This window comes from Hemiscyllium ocellatum, chromosome 12 (genome assembly GCF_020745735.1).
Source record: "Hemiscyllium ocellatum isolate sHemOce1 chromosome 12, sHemOce1.pat.X.cur, whole genome shotgun sequence".
In the NCBI taxonomy this organism is placed as follows: Eukaryota; Metazoa; Chordata; class Chondrichthyes; order Orectolobiformes; family Hemiscylliidae; genus Hemiscyllium; species Hemiscyllium ocellatum.
The window spans coordinates 51237211-51256373 of record NC_083412.1 but is presented as its reverse complement, the minus strand read 5'-3'; the positions used below and the strand labels follow the sequence as shown (position 1 = coordinate 51256373).

The following is a 19163-nucleotide window of genomic DNA, read 5'->3' as shown; positions in this document are numbered from 1 at the left end:
AATGTAATTGTTCTACTGTGTAAGGATTTAAATAGAGAAATAGTACATCCGGATTCCTGATTGAGCAGAAGGATATAGAGGATGTACTGACACAATGGAATGAATTGCCAAATAGAGCCAGAAATCAAAGCTGAAATTTGTTCACAGATTAGAATGCTGCATATTAACAATAGTTTACAGTAAGATGTTAATTTTAATGGGCTGATTTTAAAGGACGGAGATGAAAGAGACAGCCCCATATAGGGGAGCTGGAATGGCAGAAAGTCTAAACATGTATTTTGTCTCAAGCTTTAGTGAAATTCAAGATCAAGAGTGACGTAAAATGGGCTGCTGGTTCACCATCACAAACTTACACCATTGTTTAAAGTAAGGTTTAATGCAACCTATGATAGTACATTATACTTCAGAAAATCTTCACATATCTTATTGTCAAAACTATTTTCTGTAAAATATGTTGACTACGTTCCGTTAATTCCCGACAGAAGGCTTAAATTTAGCAGTTTTAAAAAGATATGCAGATTCAATTGACACAGAAGTACTTCATAAATTATATTATTGATTGTCTTCTAAAGCTTCATCACTAGGCAAGAATCAAATTTTCTTACCATCCTCGGACAACTTTTAATGAGATTCCTTCAGAAAAAATCCAGCTTGTTGCATCAGGCACATCAGTGAAGATTTCATGCTTATTTCCATGAAAGTTTAATTGATCATAAATAACCACCTAAATTTAAAAAAAGGGATTTTCAATCAGATAGTAAACATTTCCTGGAGATGTGAAGTGTTTTTAAAAGCAATGACTTACCTTCCCTGGTCTTGGGTTGATTTTCAAACTTTTGTTTCCAACAAGACCCTGTGAAAAAGTAGTGCAATATAATTATAAATGTAATTATTTGGATATTTCAGTCTTATACGTTGACATAGTCCTCTGTGTTAAATGCATGTTACTTTTTAAAAATAAATCTAAATAATTAATTTTAACACTAAATATTCTAATAGAGATTATCACTTACCGGGGGTTTTATTGCTCATCACTGTTAGTTTTCCATCCTAGGAAAGCAGAAACTAATTGATCCGTATACACAAGATCTATTTGCTAGTGACAGATTGACTTTGGTAATGAAAATGGAAAAAAGTCTTTTTATTACCTTTATGAAGCAAAAGCAAGGAAATATGGCAAAAACAAGGCAGTGCCATATAGTTATAAAATATAAATTGCAGCTTGGCGCCCTAGCTGTTGCTTTCTTTGTGCAATGGGCAAATTTTGGACTTCTAGTGACTGGTTGTAGACACTATGAGTATCCAAGCAGCATCAAAGTAGTTGAATGCTAAGAGAGCAAGCGAGCAGCCCTGAGATGCAGCCTGGTCCAATCCATGAGCCTAGTGGCTGTCCAATCGCGCACAGTGCCCTTGTAGCAGCATTGCAATGATACATACTATTTCAAAGTGTTGCATTGAAGGGCAGAAGTGAACTGCAATCGGATTGCAGATGTGGCATGGGATTGTGTGGTGTCCATCAGTCACTGTCCATGCAGATGCCCCCAAGTGCTAGTGTCAGATATCCAAGGTGGAGCATCAGAGGAGCAAGCAACAAGCTGGAGTCGTCAGGTACCCACAGTAACTTTCATGCTAGGAATTCTTGGTATCTATTTTCAATCCAATAAGTGGGGAAATATTAATATTGCATATTAACGAGGTGAGATTATGTAATAATAAAAGCGATAAAGAAGGAGGAGGTCAATGAAATTTGATGATAATGGAAAATCCTTGATAGTAGGCCTCTTGCCACTCACTAGTGAGAACCTCATCTCAATATCCAGGACTTCGTTGGAGAATGCAACTTGGTCTTGTCATTGACAAGGGTTTCCCTGGATATCTCACCTGATCTCTCCAAATTTCTCATCATACACCAGATCATTCAGGGTTAAGGAAGATTCTGCCCTTTAAGTTTAGAGCCTGCTATATTTATTCAGTATGAAGGAATAATGAATAGTTTTACTTTCAAGTTTAAAGTTGAAGATAGCTCTTGCCTTTGCCTTCTCCTCAGTGAATTTGCTTTGAACATGAACTCACAGTGTGACATCAAGCCACATATACTAGATAGTGAAAGCAGCAGAATACACTCCCTAGAAAACTATAGCAGCAGTGATAAACAAGACACAGATGCTCAATCATCTGGAGAAGACAGGAATTCACAAAATGATTCTTTTTCAAGAAATATTGTTGAACTTTAAGACCAGCGAGTGGTTAAAAAGGCCAGAGAACTGAACAGCAGCTCTGAAGGAAACATTTCTGAACAACAAACTCTTCCAGAAAAATCATCAGAACATTATAACTCACAAAAAAAGTCTTTTACAACCAGTAATAGGGGAAACAAGCCTTTTAAGAAGAAATGAAAGCAGTTAAAGCCAACACCAGCTAAAGGGAGAAATTCAAACTGAGAACATGTGAAAAGAGGCTGATTATCAGATACCCAAAATAAATTTGATTTCTTAATAGAAGGGACAAAAAACTTTTGCCACCACATTAATAACTAGACATAGGAGCACAGTTCAGACTTGTAACAATAACTTAACAAGTTTATGATTTATGTACTCAATGGCAAAGTTAGTATCAGCAAGTTAATTCTTTGGGTACAAGCTTAAAGAACATTGAAAAAGTAAAAGGAAGTCTTAAAGCCCAAATAGCGAAGTTAGTGAAATCTTTATTATTTTAACAAATTGAATGACAAGTTCAACAAGTTTTGTCAACTGAGAATTTTCATATGTTATATTTGTTAAAATATGCATGACTGGATAAAGGAAAATGGCATGAATCTGATCATGTTGTGTGGAATTCAACACAAAAATATCTCAGATGCAGAAGATATTAGTGCAAATGATGTCATGGTAGACATATTTAATACAGTCAAAAAATTATTGCATCTATTTATATAAAGTCATTTTGAAAAAGTTCTATCCAGAGATTCTTTGAAAAGTCTTCAATCAGCTTGAAAAAGGAATGTCTTCATTTCATATAAGTAAATAAAAACCTAACTTTATATTGAAATTAGCATTTAGCAGAAACTTTAACAGCTTTCTGCTTTAGTACTTCAAAAATAATCTGTATAACAGCAAAAGATTCAGTAGCTTTAATCAATTAGGTACCATAAGGCATCGAAATGAATGTAGTACAAGGAGATTAAAATGATAATAATGCTCTAATAAAAATAATGCAAATCAAGGAAATGTTCGATAACTTCAAATGTGTCGAGTAAAAAATGAGGTCTGCAGATGCTGGAGATCACAGCTGCAAATGTGTTGCTGGTCAAAGCACAGCAGGCCAGGCAGCATCTCAGGAGTAGAGAATTCGACGAAGGGCTTATGCTCGAAACGTCGAATTCTCTACTCCTGAGATGCTGCCTGGCCTGCTGTGCTTTGACCAGCAACACATTTGCAACTTCAAATGTGTACCTACAATCAAACAATGCAACAATATTCACCTTTATTTCAGAACTACATTTCACAACCTCTAACATTTGATTAATGCCTCAATCCAAGAACAAGTAGGACTCTGGCAAGATCACACTTCAGTAGTTAGTTATCATCTCATGGTACATACAAGCCAGTCATGAAATCATCTGAACAATGGAAACTTACAGCAATAGCTGGCTTGTAACAGAACTATCATTGGCCTCTTAGGAAATCAGTCACTGAACAAAGGGAAAATTAACTCTAGAATGAGCAGTCCAAATTGCAGTCTATTCACAGAAAACCATGCAAGAAGCATTATACAGAAAAAGTCCATTAAATGTAGGAGGTTCCGTAGGGCATGTTTCTCCAGTTTCCTCATTTCCCCTCCCCCCACCTTGTCTCAGTCGGTTCCCTGAACTCAGCACCGCCCTCCTAACCTGCAATCTTCTTCCTGACCTTTCCGCCCCCACCCCACTCTGGCCTATCACCCCAACTTTGACCTCCTTCCACCTATCACATCTCCATCGCCCCTCCCCCAAGTCCCTCCTCCCTACCTTTTATCTTAGCCTGCTTGGCACACTCTCCTCATTCCTGATGAAGGGCTTATGCCCGAAACGTCGAATTTCCTATTCCTTGGATGCTGCCTAACCTGCTGTGCTTTAACCAGCAACACATTTTCAACTGTGATCTCCAGCATCTGCAGACCTCATTTTTTATCTGTAGGGCATGTTGTCAACTCAAAGCATAATAAACCATCTAGCTGGAGTAGACAGGCCTCTCATCTGACAACATCCATGTGAATGCTAATCAATCTAATCCTACAATATCTTGTCACAGGTATACTTGCAAAACTTCAAGTATTTTGCCAGTGAAGACAAAAGCTGTCTAACGTTCTACCAACAATGTATAATTGTAACAAAAAAAATCACTTCTCAATGATGTGCTGCAGGCTGGAGAACGTACTAAGCAGCAAATCAAAACATTCATACCTTGCAACAGAACCTTGAAAAACGTATTAGTACTGCAAGGGAACTAAACTCCTCTGCATGAAGAAGAAAGATGTTTGGAAGGACTACTTCATTTCTTCCTGGGGAACAAACAATGGCATCGAACACTAACACTGATACAGAAGAAGTATTACCTTTTTCCAATTCTCATTCACTCTTGCAGTTACATGACTGAAAGTTCCCTCAGCCAGACTGGCTGAATCTCTAACAGAAGCCAATGGCGGAAATGGAAGATCACTAATATCAGGTCAAAGACTTCAGAAGTGGGAGGATATATGAGAAAAAAAATCTACAGCTTTCTTGTTTTTAAGTCATAACATTTCTTTCATCACAGAATGTTGGTTGAACAGAATCCAGCTGAGTAAAACTGTGGATAACCTTCAAAACAAAGCAAGGATTGGAGCACGACTATGGAGGCAGAGAAAGAATATTCCTGAAAGTGTGAGCCCACCCAGAGAACATACATGCAGTATCTTATGGTCAACCGCAATACAGAGAATACTTAGGGAAAGAATGATATGTTACACTGAGGAAGCATTTTTCAAAAAAGGAAGAGGAAATTAAAGGAATGTTAAGAAAATGTTTAAACTCAATATTTATATTTCATGTATTCATAAAAAAACATTAAATTGTTAGGATGGCATCAGTAAAATATCAGAACCAATTTATGATCTTACAAAAAAGCACACTTTAATAGTACAATTGTGTGGTGTGTGTGAAGCCAGTGCACATGGATTGGTGCTGCAGGTTTCACACTGATCATTCCCCACACTGCATTGCTGGCAAGAGCAACAAATGGTGACCAGATACTTCACATAAGGAAGGAAACATCAAATCAAGTGTCTCCTTCTGCTGCTTTTGGACAACTGTTTTACCTCAGAACAGTTAAACACTGGGGAACAGTATATGCTCGTTCTTCCTTTACTGTATAGATATTGCAAGCTCTGTGAAGTGGGGTAATAGAAACACTAATTCAAAAGAGTGAATTTTATCGTAAATGCAAAGTAGAAAATAAAGTGCCATACCTTTGAATCTGATGAACATTTCAACAGTTTGGAGTCTTCAATTGATTTATGTTGCAAATCAGTCAATATTTTAGAAGTACTTGGTAGTGCTGCTTCTTTAGTGTTTGGCAAATGATTCTTAGATGACTGAAAATATCTGTAGAATACACTATCTCCTGCAGAAGACCCAGGATTGTGGAATATTTTTGAATCAACTTCACATGTATCTGTTTGTAACTGTGAAGAAAGGTTTTGTTTTCCACTTATCTCCTGAGAAATTGCAGTAGGTTTGTTCAAGTTGTCATTGGAGAGGTTTGTGCTCACGTCTACTGCAGGAACAGGACTGGTTGGATTGTGTTCTTCTTCCTCAGCGTCCTCAACTATTACTTGTGTTTGCACAAAGGGCACAGACACTGCTGTAGGTTCAGCTACAGATGTAACTGGGTGGTTAGAACTGTGCTGCGTTATTGAAGTTGGTGAATGGGCGATACTGTACACATCCATTGTTGCTTCATTTTCTAACTCTTCCTCTTCATATATTGGTGGTAAACCAAAAGGAAAATATTTCTGACTCCTAAAGCTGCAGCCCAATGACTGGTCTAGGATCAATGCTTCCTGTTCTAAAAATTCAGGGTCCATTTCTTTCTCATTATTAAGATGATAGTCAATTAATTCTATGCCTTTTGTCACTTGACTATTTCGTATGTCTGCAAACAAATCATCCACAGTGGTCTGTAGACCAGAAATTCTTGTATCATCCTCCTTCACAGTTTTCAAACTTGCATTAATGAAATAACTGGGATTAGCTAACTGACCAGATTTACTTTTCTCATAGTCAGACATTAAATGTTCTTGAACACCATTTGATACACTTTTGGTGACAGATTTGGCTTTAAATACAGCAGCAACGCTCTGTAGTGGATCAGCAATATCACACTGATCTATCTTTCCTGCAGAAGATTCCTGGGCCATGGGTTCAAAGTTTTCATTGTCTGTTCTCATTACTTCCAAAGGTGTTATTGACAAGAAATCTTTTGCAGCATCCACTGTATTTCTGATTTCAGTTCCCTGCCCTGTTTCCTTTGCAGGATCTGGTTCTTTTACTTGACAATTGTTTACATTGATTTCAATTGTTTTAACTGTGGATTCTGTGATGCCAGGTTTATATCCTGTTGGGGTAAGATTTAAGTGGCCTATTTCTGCTCCCTGGGTTATACTATCTTTAACAGAACGCACCAGTGTAAGGTCAGTGTCGGTTGGCAATAAAGATGCTGTACTGATACTTTTCCCATGTGGTTCCACCATTATTGAAGCGTTTTTCTCATCAGGTCTGTGGATTGAAGGAACATATTCAGAAATATTTTCATGTGTGAACACAGGTGAGTCTTTATTTTCTCCTCCAGGGATCTGCGCATCGTTGCCTTCAGATCCCACTGATACCTCTGAGTTCACGACCAAGTTTAGTTTCTCATCCTTAACATGTAGTGTCTTCTTTAATTTCTCAGTCTCTTGGTGAATTGAATTGTTCATTGTGAAATTAATTGTGCTCTCATTTAAGTCAATACCTGTAGCCTTATCCATTAGCCTTGTATTGTCTGTGAAATCTTGTCCTGTTTCTGCAGTAATGATATTCTCTTTGCTTGCAATGCTACCAGGTTGGGTATATGGGGTTACTGGCTCTGTGAAAGACTCTGAATCTACAACAGGTTTTGTTTCTGTTGGTACGGTCATGTCACTTTTGCAAGCTGCTCCTGAGTCTGATGGTGGCAGTTGTACAGCATCAGGTACCTGAATGTTTTTAAATGTCTCCTCAGGCGAAATCTGAATTTTCTGTATTGTTCTTTTCGGCGTTCCATTCAGTAGCTTAGTTGAATCAGATACCGAGTTTTTGGAGCTACTCTGCATTTTAGAAAGTATGTCACTTCCATCTTCTTTCAATGTTGTGTTTTGATTCATGGAGTCTACTTGGCCAGCTGAGAAACTGTACTGGTTTACTTTAGAAGGGACAGAATCTGGCTGAAAATTTGTTGCTTCTGGATTTGTTACACATTCCTCAAAATCAGACATTGAACACTCCTGGGAAACATTTGATTGGCTTGAAGTGGCAGATTCAGTTTTTAATTTACCAGCACTGTGTATTTGATCAGGAATATTACACGGCTCTGTGGTTGTTCCAGAAGATTCCTGGGTCATGTGTTCAAAGTTTTCATTGTTTGTTCTAATTATTTCCAAATGTGTTTCTGAGAAGGAACCTTTTGCAGCATCTAGTGTGTTTCTGATTTCAGTTCCCTGCCCTGTTTCCTTTGCAGGATCTGGTTCTTTTACTTGACAATTGTTTACATTGATTTCAATTGTTTTAACTGTGGATTCTGTAGTGCCAGTTTCATATCCTGTTGGTGTAAGATTTAAGTGGCCCATTTCTGTTACCTGGGTTATATTATCTTTAACAGAACGTACCAGTGTAAGGTCAATGTCGGTTGGCAATAAAGATGCTTTACTGATACTTTTCTCATGTGGTTCCACCATTATTGAAGTGTTTTTCTCATCAGATCTGTGGATTGAAGGAACATATTCAGGAATATTTTCATGTGTGAACAGAGGTGAGTCTTTATTTCCTCCTCTGGAGATCTGTACAGAGTCACCTTCAGATTCCTCTGATACCTCTGAGTTCACGACCACATCTAGTTTCTCATCCTTAACATGTAGTGACTTCTTTAATTTCTCAGTCTCTTGGTGAATTGAATTGTTCATTGCGAAATTAATTGTGCTCTCATTTAAGTCAATACCTTTAGCCTTATCCATTAGCCTTGTATTGTCTGTGAAATTTTGTCCTGTTTCTGCAGTAATGATATTCTCTTTGCTTGCAATGCTACCAGGTTGGGTATATGGGGTTAATGGCTCTGTGAAAGACTCTGAATCTACAACAGGTTTTGTTTCTGTTGGTACGGCCATGTCACTTTTGCAAGCTGCTCCTGAGTCTAATGGCGGCAGTTGTACAGCATCAGGTACCTGAATGTTTTTAAATGTCTCCTCAGGCGAAATCTGAATTTTCTGTATTTTTCTTTTCGGCGTTCCATTCAGTGGCTTAATTGAATCAGATACCGAGCTTTTGAAGCTACTCTTCATTTCGGCAAGTATGTCACTTCCATCTTCTTTCAATGTTGTGTTTTGATTCATGGAGTCTACTTGGCCAGCTGAGAAACTGGACTGGCTTAATTTAGAAGGGACAGAACCTGGCTGAAAATTAGTTGCTTCTGGATTTGTTACAATTTCCTTAAAATCAAATGTTGAACTTTCCTGGGAAACATTTGATTGGCTTGAAGTGGCAGATCCAGTTTTTAGTATACCAGCACTCTGTATTCGATCAGGAACATTGCACTGCTCTGCGGCAGCTCTAGAAGGTTCCTGGGACATGGGTTCAGAGCTTCCATTGTCTGTTGTAATTATTTCCAAATGTGCTTTTGACAGGGAATCTTTTGTAGCATCCACTATGTTTCTGAGCTCAGTTCCCTGCCCTGTTTCCTTTGCAGGCTCTGGTTCTTTTACTTGACAATCGTTTATGTTGATTTCAATTGTTTTAACTGTGGATTCTGTGATGCCAGTTTCATATCCTGTTGGGGTAGGATTTAAGTGGCCTGTTCCTGCTACCTGGTTTATATTATCTTTAACAGAACGTACCAGTGTAAGGTCAGTGTCAGTTGGCAATAAAGATGCTGTACTGATACTTTTCTCATGTGGTTCCACCATTATTGAAGCATTTTTCTCATCAGCTCTGTGGATTAAAGGAACATATTCAGAAATATTTTCATGTGTGAACAGAAATGAGTCTTTACTCTCTTCTCCTGGGATCGGTACAGAACTATTTTCAGATTCCTCTGATAGATCTGAGTCTACCACCTTTCGTCTCTCATCCTTAAGTTGTAGAATTTTCTTTAATTCTTTGGGTTCATCTTCAATCATTTTGTTCATTGTTAATTCATTCGTGCATTCATTTAAGGAAATATCTTTCATACTATTCATTATCCCAGTATTTTGTATGAAATCTGGAGCCATTTTTCTATTAATAATACCCATTTTGTTTGTTATGTTAGCTAGCTGGGTGTGTGGTATCATTTCTACAGCTGAAGATACTAATTTCTCTTTTACTTCTTTTGTCTTTTCTTCCAAACTGTCACCACTACCTGCAGATGGTATTCTTTCAGCTGGAAGTGCCTGGGATGCATCAATTGTACACATTGCTTTCATTTGTTCTGCTCCTGATTGCAAACTGATATTTCCTTCTCTATTTTCTTTAATTTTTAAAATAATTTCTTTGTCTTCTGGTTTATCTGAATTTGTTGAATTTGAGTTCTCCTTATCATGGATTGCAATTTTCTTTGCCATTTCCTCATCTTTTTCGTGACAACTGGTCATCCTAGAATTACTCAGTACATCTCCCTCTAAGGTGCCTTGGATTACTTCCTCAGCAAAATTTGCTATGCGAGTACTTGGTTTTGTCAATTGTACCATTTCATTGTTCCGTGCATTTTCGAAATTTGTTTCACTGATTATATTCGGCTGTATATTACTCTCTGTGTTCAACAAGCCAGAACTTTGTTGAAAACATCTGTACCACAGACTATTTTCTGACGGGCTACACTTTCTGCTTGTTTCAATGGATGATTCATTGGCATCTTGCTGCATTGTCACAAAATTAGATTCTTCTGTGTTGTCATGGATTTCTTCAATCAATTGATTTTCTTTAACAACTGGCATAGTTACTGTTTCATTATTTGAAGTTGAAGTGGTATTAATATCTGAATCTAATAACTCCATTGATTCTTGATAGAATCTGTAGAATATACTTTCACTCAGTAAAGATGGCCTGGTTGTGCTAGGAAGCTTTGGCTCAAGCGAAGGGACTTGAGTACCCTGTAAAACTTCGGAAGTGTGATCATGCTCATTTACAGAAGGGGTTTTGTACATTTGGTCTGGTTTTTGAATGTGCAATGATTTCTCAGTCTGTGGATAGCTGGAATCTGCAATCTCTTGGTGTTCAGTGGTCATGGTAGCTTCAGAATTGCTAATCCCATTTGATTGTATTATAATTGGGGCTGTCACTGGAGCAATTTTAGTATCAATCTTGGAAACTTCATCATTCTCATTTATAGCTGTTGATTCATTTGTACTTGTAGCTATATCTTCAGTCCTTGCTTCATTAATCATTTCAATAGTTGTCAACACGGTTGAATTCTGATTAATTTGTCTATTTGGTACCTCTGATGGTGTTTCCTCATTTACATGTGTTAAAGCAATTGCTGCACTTCTTTGCATAGCATGATTATACTTCTTTGGTGATTTCTCGATTTCATACCCAGTTTCTATTGTCAGGCTCCCAGTGGATAATCTTGTAATGTTATCCTTGCTTTTTTGCTCTTCAGGCATGTCATTGGTACAGACATCAGGAATGCTTCTTTTATCATCAAACATTGTGACAGTTTCTGATACTGTGTGTTCAATTATTTGAGTCCCACTAGCAATTTCCAATTGAACATCGTTTTGATCATTACGTATTACTTTTTGTGTATCCACATTCTTGCTCAAGTGGATTGTTTTCACAGGTTCTGTTAAAGAGACAACTATTGTTGGATCAGCTGTAACATTGTCTGAAATGTCCACCATTTGGGCTTGCTTTTCACCTTTGCTCACAGGTCCTGTTTTCTGTTCTTCTATGTCATCTTGGTTAAACACAACAGATAGAGGAAGACCCAGAGCCACATCTTCTGCTGAATTAGATGCAATATTTTTTCCTTGTGTATCTGTGTTATCAGCTTTTTGGTTTTCCAAGGACGTAAGAGTATTCAAATTGACAAGTTTGAAATTTTGAGTTGCTGACGCTCCAACTTCATCTACATTAAAACCTAGTGCCCATGGTACACTGGATTTATTTTCTTTTGTATTGATGCTCCTTGAAACAGATGGAATGTATACCTTTTGCTGGGGGTTCACAATGACAGTTGTTTTGGGTGAACTATCAGTTTGAGTAGCTGTTTCTGTGTCAATAAAGTCTTCATTCTTGTGACTCAGATCATTGTGATCTACAATCAGGCTATTCTTCTGAGCTAAATATTTTGTGTCCATCTTGGGTACACCACTTCCTTTTGAATATAAGTCTTCAGGAGCCACAGATACACTGGGTGCAGATATGTCATTAGGATTGACACTAGTCATCTTTTGTCTACTGGTTGTGTTTGATACAGGTGTATCAGATTGTATTGCTTGTTTCTTGATGTTATCTATTGTACCTATTGTCACTGTGTTGTAGTCAGTTATTATTTTCGTTATCTCTTGATGTAGATCAGTTAATTCCATGTCCCTGATGACTTCACTAAAAGAGCTTTGCTGCATTGGTGCTTCATTTTCTAATTTTTCATCTTTGGCCAACTCAGGTTTGTTTGAAGAATTTTTTTCTGTGCTGATTCTGGGCTGTAATTCATCATTTCCTTTGTCATGATTTGATTGATTCATTGCTATAGATTCATTTGCCACAATTAAGGGTATTTTTTCTTCTAATGGTGTCTGAATCTCAGTCATTTCTGGAGCTGGCAAAAGGACAGATTGCTTAGTTTCTTCTTCCTTTTGATCATCCAATGAAGTCAGATTTCTTTCATCTACTTCAGAGATTGTGGGCTTTAATGGTTGGAATGGTTTCCTCTGTGTTCTCCTTCTTCTGATCCTCCTTGCCCCACAGTAAGTTGAATAGGTGATAGTCCGAGGAACTGATATTTTGTTCTCATTCTCAACATTATCTCTTCCATTGACTCCATCTTCCAAAACTTGGCTATTAATTTCTTTGCATTTGTCAACTGCTGTTTGTGGCTTGGTTAAGCTCCTCTGATAAGCAGATGAATTATCATCCTTCTGTAACGAAATACTACTGCTGAACTGTCTTAATTTCCTGAAAATTAAAAGAAAAACTATTCTTTAGATTGTGAATATATTTTGTGAGCACAGTAACATACAGCTTATGGTAAAGTAGGAGTAACATACAAGCAATGATTTTAAAACCCGCATGGTAAGCTGTGAAATGGATTTCAAAGGATGTGATAATTTATACTGGATAGCATCAGCAGTTGGATAATTTTTATAAAACTCAACTAATTCATTAATCTACTTTAGGGAAGGGAACTTGTTTGGTCTGCATAAAATGACTTCCACATGCATCATATTTTTAATGTAAATAAATGTTAGGCTGGTTTGTGATGTAGAGTGATGTCAACAATATGGGTTCAATTCTCTTACTGGCTAAGGTTCCTATTTCCCTCTCAACCTCTCCTCTCACCTGAGGCGTGGTGACTCTGAGGTTAAACCCTTCCTTGGAGTAGGGGAGAGGGCGCAGGTTTAAAGTGAGAGGGGAAATATTTAAAAAGGACCCTAGGAATAACATCCTCATACAGAGGGTGATGTGTGTATGGAACAAACTGCCAGAGGAAGTGGTCGAGATGAGTACAATTACAACATTTAAAAGGCGTCTGGATCGGTACATGAATAGGAAGGGCTTAGGGGGATATGGGTTAAATGCTGGCAAATGGGACTAGGTCAGATTGAGATGTCTGGTTAGTGTGGACGATGACCAAATGGTCTGCTTCCAGGCTGTATGAATGTAAGACTCTATGATTCTAATGAGAGAGAACCCTATTGTCCAATAAGCCTTGTCCAGGTGACTTTCCCTAAGTCCAAAACAGGCTATCTTATGCATAGGCTAGGATGGTGTTTTAAACCAATGATAGAAAATCATAACACAATTTAGTGATGCATAACTTAACAACTTCCACCACCTCAAATAAATGTTTGGAGCCAAACCAATGGGAAATAAGACAAGGAAACAATATGTGTGAATCTTGCATCCATATGATACTTTTCACAAACAAACATTTTGTAGCTCTTTACAGCAAAACATTTGCTTTTCAGGTATATTCATGTTGAAAGTTCACCAACATCTTCTCAACCGTAATAAATGCCGGCCCAGCCAGTAACACCCATATCCAATAACTAATTTTGAAAAAAAGGAAACTTGGCAGCTAATTTAGACTCAGCATACTTCCTCAAACAGCAACGTGATATTAAACAGCTATTGTTGCGTGATGTTGATTTAGAAGAAATTTTGATGAGAACATTGGGATAATTCAGCTGTTTCTCAAACTGTTTATATCAAACTAAGGAGGCAGATGATGCTTATGTTTAATGTCTCATGCATAGGACAGCATTTCTGCAATGCATTATTTCCTCAGCACGGCATTGACTTTTGTGCTGGAACCCTGGAGCAGTCTAGAACGTGGAATGTTATGATTCAGCTGCAAGTGTTCTACCAATCAAATCCCAGGTGCCATGGATGAGTACTCAGATTTTTAAGACAACAGATTAAAAACGTTAGAACATTGATTCAGTCACAAATAGAAATTAGGACAGGCTGTAAATGTGTCAAATGCCAATGGAGTCTCCATAAGAAATACTTAATGATAGGATTTTTTTCATGATATGTCAGCAGGAATTAAGCCCAAAGAAATGAAAGCATTTTACCTAATATTTATAATATATATTTTCAGAATTTTCTGTGCATGACAAGCAACCCAGTAATCACGGCTTATTTTAAAATAATGAGTGCATTGTTAACATTATTTGAATCCTGACATAGAAACGTTAAATCAATTCCAACTCACATTAAAGTTGAAAGGTTTCTGGAAGAAACTATCACTGAAGATTATTAGTTTCTTGCATATTTATTGTGAGTAATCTGCAAACATTATTTATTTTTCAATTATTTCTCTCCTGTCATATAAATTAACTGTCAATGATAATTGCTTTCTAGTTTTGAATAAATTTTAGCTTTGAAGGTCATGGTAAATCAGAAAAATATAAAAAATTCATTTATATCATATTCTCATTCACATCTGTGGGTGATGTGTGTGAACTTTTCAGGTTGTAGCTAGTTCCCCAGTGGCACAGAAGGAGCAGTGACAGAGCTGGGGTTTGATCTGGTGCTGAGATTCCACGTCTTGGAAAGTGGAGGGCATGAGTGGGAATTGACGACCTTAGAGGGGGATCGGCAGCCATTTTATTGTAAGCAATTGGTAGCCAGTGGGCTCAGGAGGCAAAGGAATGACAAATGACAAGTGATTGGAAAGAATAGGAGTTGTGAGGAGGTGAGCTGGTGGAAGGAGGTCGAAGTCCAGGATCAGGGTATAGAGGAGAGACATTGGGCATCTTGAAATAAGAGGAATGGGAGACAAGAAGAGGAGCAGCAAAAATGATTGGAATGATGCTGGAAAGGTTAAGTACCTATTTTCTTTTGCAAGAACGCTTTACAGTTGCATTCCCAAATCCAAGCAGCATTAGACAAGGACAAATCAACGTTGCAATGTTGATAGAGAATTTATTTTTGATTGTAAACATTTTAAAACTTTGCTCTGGAAATTGAGCACCTAGCAATTTTTAAGCAAGCTTTCTAAGGTTCCAAAATGGTGGATGTAAAGTGTAAAGTATGCTACTTCATAAAAAGACTAGCATATTTTTTTCAAATGCTGATTAAAAAAAACATATTGTTTGTCCTTCACAATATTAAAAACTATACATTGTGTCAGAAATTCACAAGCATCACGTCTTTTGTTTTCAGGCTTTAGGAAAGCAAAGAGTACCTGTAGAATAATGCTGGCTGCTCAACGTCATGGTAAATGTCTAAAATATTTGTCATCCACTTTAAATCATCAGTCAATTTTGCAATAAGTCCTCATATAATTTGTCATCAAGACCACCACCTGAACATTCACATATCTTTTTAAGTGATAAAGCAAAACCAAAGTAATGTATTACGCAATTTGTTTCAACATATTTCTTACTCCCTTGTTAAGACGATTTATGTTGCTTTGTGATGTGGAAATTTGTTTCTTTGTCCCAGTGTGCAGACAGAAGGTGGTCACAAAATGTATGGAATGACAAACCCTTGCATAATAGTTATAATGTAAACAGGAAAAGGGAGTCTTCTAAAAGTACAAAAATGTAATTGATGGCATTTAATTTGACTTTCATCTAAAAAATTAAATGTTGTATTGAAGTTGCACAGTTAACAAGCATTAATTGAAAGTGATAAAAAATAAATAATAGAACAAAAATCTTGATGACTTTATTGAGTCAAGAGCTTTGTAAAAGATTTTGTAGCATTTTCAATTTGAATAAGAAATCTTGCAAGATCCTAGAGAAGGGGATTAGGCCTCATTGCCTAGGTGTTGAGTGTTGCATATGTTATGATGTCAATAACTGTTAGCTTGTGGTCGGGGTAGTTTGCTGCCATTGTTCCCTTTCCATGACTGCGTTTAAGAGCTTACATGCTTTAGAGCGGTAGAAGAATACCACTCTAAATGAGAAGAGGCTCTTGACTTAAGTAAGATGCAATGGATTGCATAAAAGCCATTAGGTATAACTTACATTAGTAAGTTACATTGTTAAAAGCTATGAGGAGACCTCGGAGAACTGTCTTGTTGAGATTCAAAGCTTTTCTGACCTTTTTCCCATCCAAATCCTTACGACATCATCAAATTGGGTAAAGCTGAATGCAGGGAGAAAGTGAGGACTGCAGAAATGTGTTGCTGGAAAAGCGCAGCAGGTCAGGCAGCATCCAAAGAGCAGGAGAATCAATGTTACGGGCATGAGACCTTCTTCAGGAATGAGGAAGGGCTCAAGCCCGAAACATCGATTCTCCTGCTCTTTGGGTGCTGCCTGATCTGCTGTGCTTTCCCAGCAACACATTTTTAAAGCTGAATACAGTCATTAATCTTCACCATATCAGAACTATTACCTTCATACAACATTTCTCCCAAGCTGTTTCCCCAAAGTTATTATTCATACGTTCATGTATATAATTTCATTTACCAATACTCCATCTCTCCTCAAGACACTAACTGTGGGCGACATGGTGGCACAGTGGTTAGCGCTGTTGCCTCACAGCATCAGAGACCTGGGTTCAATTCCTGCCTCAGGCAACTGTCTGTGTGGAGTTTGCGTGTCTTCCCGTGTCTGCGTGGGTTTGCTCCAGTTGCCTCCCGCATTCCAAAAATGTGTAGGTTAGGTGAATTGGCCATACTAAATTGCCTGTAGTGTTAGATGAAGGGGTAAATGTAAGGGAATGGGTCTGGGTGGGTGCTCTTTGGAGGGTCGGTGTGGATTTGTTGGGCCGAAAGGCCTGTTTCCACACTGTAAGTAATCTAATCTACACTTCACAAATTCAGGTTTCACAATTCTTTTATGTTTTGGAACTTGGAATGTTGGTAGCTTTGAGATTGTTGACCCTGACTGTATTCTTGAACCTAAATGACCTGTAAAATGCCTCTGCACTGGAGGACTTCTTAACCTTTTGGATATCTTTTCAGAGGATATTGTTCCTTTGAATTCATTATCTGGGGGACCATTAATCTGCTGAGTTTCTTTTGCAAAACTCTTCCCTATTTAATCAGGTAGTTGCCCCATAACATTATGTTTATGATGGCCTTTAATCACATGCATATCCTTTCTGTGCTAAAACGGGCATGATTTTCTGTGGGAAAATGCTGGATTTATTGACAAGGATATTTCTTCTTGACTGTTTCCAGAATCTGTTCCCATTGGTGATCCCATCTTAGAGTTGATTCCCAGGAATCATATGCAGTCCATCTTCAATCTGTGCAAACAAATCTTCATTCTCAATCTGTTAATATGCCTGTGCTGAAGTATGTAAACTCTTTACTTCAACACATAGATTAGGTTGAATGTCTTCACACACCCTCTGTGGTTGTCTTACTGGTGAACCTAACATGTCACATCTTTGTCATGTTGATGTTTGCTGCTGACCTAGATCAGTCATAGGTCTTTGCTGGAAGATGAATTTAAATATTTCTCTTGAACTTGAGTTGTTTCATAATATGACATCAAATGTGAATTTGCTGTTGTATTTTGTTCACTAAGCTTTGTTTCTGCCTAACAGTTTCAGGAGAAGGTTGATCAATTAGCTCACTTAGCTTGTACAGTACATTCCTTTTCTCCCTGTGTGCATCTCCTCACAACTTTTGCAGGTCTGGCAGTATCTGTGCGGTGAAAGCAGAGTTAATGCTTCAAATCCAATTACCCTTCTTCAGAACCCTTGATATTTTGAGTTTCTGAAGAAGGGCCAATGATCTTAAACTGTAAACTCTGCTTCCTCCGTACAGATGCTGCCAGACCTGCTGAGTTTGGCCAGTAATTTCTATTTTTATATTGAATTTCGAGCATCCACAGTTGTTTCTTTTATCCTCACAAATTTTGATGGTTTCCAGCCCAGGCAATCCTCTTTAATCACAGATTTTACAACGATATGAGATATTCAATCTCTCTTGAGACCTCCGGTCACCACGTTGCTGACTGACCCTTGGCAATCCCAGGACATCTTGCTGAAGAGAATCTGGAATAATAGTCTTCTTTATACACAAGTGAGTAATAGAGTTATAGAGATGTACAGCAGAAAACAGATCCTTAGGTCCAACCCGTCCATGCTGACCAGATATCCCAACCCAATCTAGTTCCACCTACCAACACCCAGCCCATATCCCTCCAAACCCTTCCTATTCACATAGGTAAAAACAATGACTGCAGATGCTGGAAACCAGGTTCCGGATTAGTGGTGCTGGAAGAGCAGAGCAGTCCAGGCAGCATCTGAAGAGCAGTAAAATCGACATTTCGGGTAAAAGCCCTTCAGCAGGAATAAAGGCAGAGAGCCTGAAGGGTGGAGAGATAAGCTACAGGAGGGTGGGGGTGGGGAGAAAGTATCATTGAGTACAATAGGTGAGTGGGGGAGGGGATGAAGGTGATAGGTCAAGGAGGAGGGTGGAGTGGATAGGTGGAAAAGAAGGTAGGCAGGTAGGACAAGTCATGGGGACAGTGCTGAGCTGGAAGTTTGGAACTAGGGTGAGGTGGGGGAAGGGGAAATGAGGAAACTGTTGAAGTCCACATTGATGCCCTGGGGTTGAAGTGTTCCGAGGCGGAAGATGAGGCATTCTTCCTCCAGGCATCTGGTGGTGAGGGAACGGTGGTGAAGGAGGCCCAGAACTCGACAGAGTGGGAGGGGGAGTTCCACAAGGTGGTGTGGTTGATTGGTGCGGGTATTCTGGAGATGTTCCCTAAAGCGCTCTGCTAGGAGGCGTCCAGTCTCCCCAATGTAGAGGAGACCACATCTGGAGCAATGGATACAATAAATGATATTAGTGGATGTGCAGGTAAAACTTTGATGGATGTGGAAGGCTCCTTTAGGGCCTTGGATGGAGGTGAGGGAGAAGGTGTGGGCACAGGTTTTACAGTTCCTGCGGTGGCAGGGGAAAGTGCCAAGATGGGAGGGTGGGTTGTAGGGGGGCGTGGACCTGACGGTAGTCACGGAGGGAACAGTCTTTGCAGAAGGCGGAAAGGGGTGGGGAGGGAAATATATCCCTGGTGGTGGGGTCTTTTTGGAGGTGGCGGAAATGTCGGCAGATGATTTGGTTTGTGAGAAGGTTATTAGGGTGGAAGGTGAGCACCGGGGCGTTCAGTCCTTGTTATGGTTGGAGGGGTGGGGTCTGAGGGCGGAGTTGCGGGATGTGGACGAGATGTGTTGGAGGGCATCTTTATCCATGTGGGAAGGGATATTGTGGTCTCGAAAGAAGGAGGCCATCTGGTGTGTTCTGTGG

At 38.7% G+C, this 19163-nt stretch overlaps 1 protein-coding gene across 2 annotated transcripts in view; it reads right to left on the bottom strand.

The window, feature by feature from the left end:
* Nucleotides 1–19163, bottom strand: part of LOC132821040 (uncharacterized) — a 99616-nt gene that overhangs the window by 62819 nt on the left and 17634 nt on the right. For both annotated transcript variants that reach the window (XM_060833531.1, XM_060833532.1), the window contains exons 4-6: nucleotides 5485–12400; nucleotides 806–853; nucleotides 606–724 (exon numbers count right to left, since the gene is read on the bottom strand). In XM_060833531.1, the coding sequence (XP_060689514.1) occupies nucleotides 606–724; nucleotides 806–853; nucleotides 5485–12400 (7083 nt within the window). The remainder of the gene's footprint in view (nucleotides 1–605; nucleotides 725–805; nucleotides 854–5484; nucleotides 12401–19163) is intronic.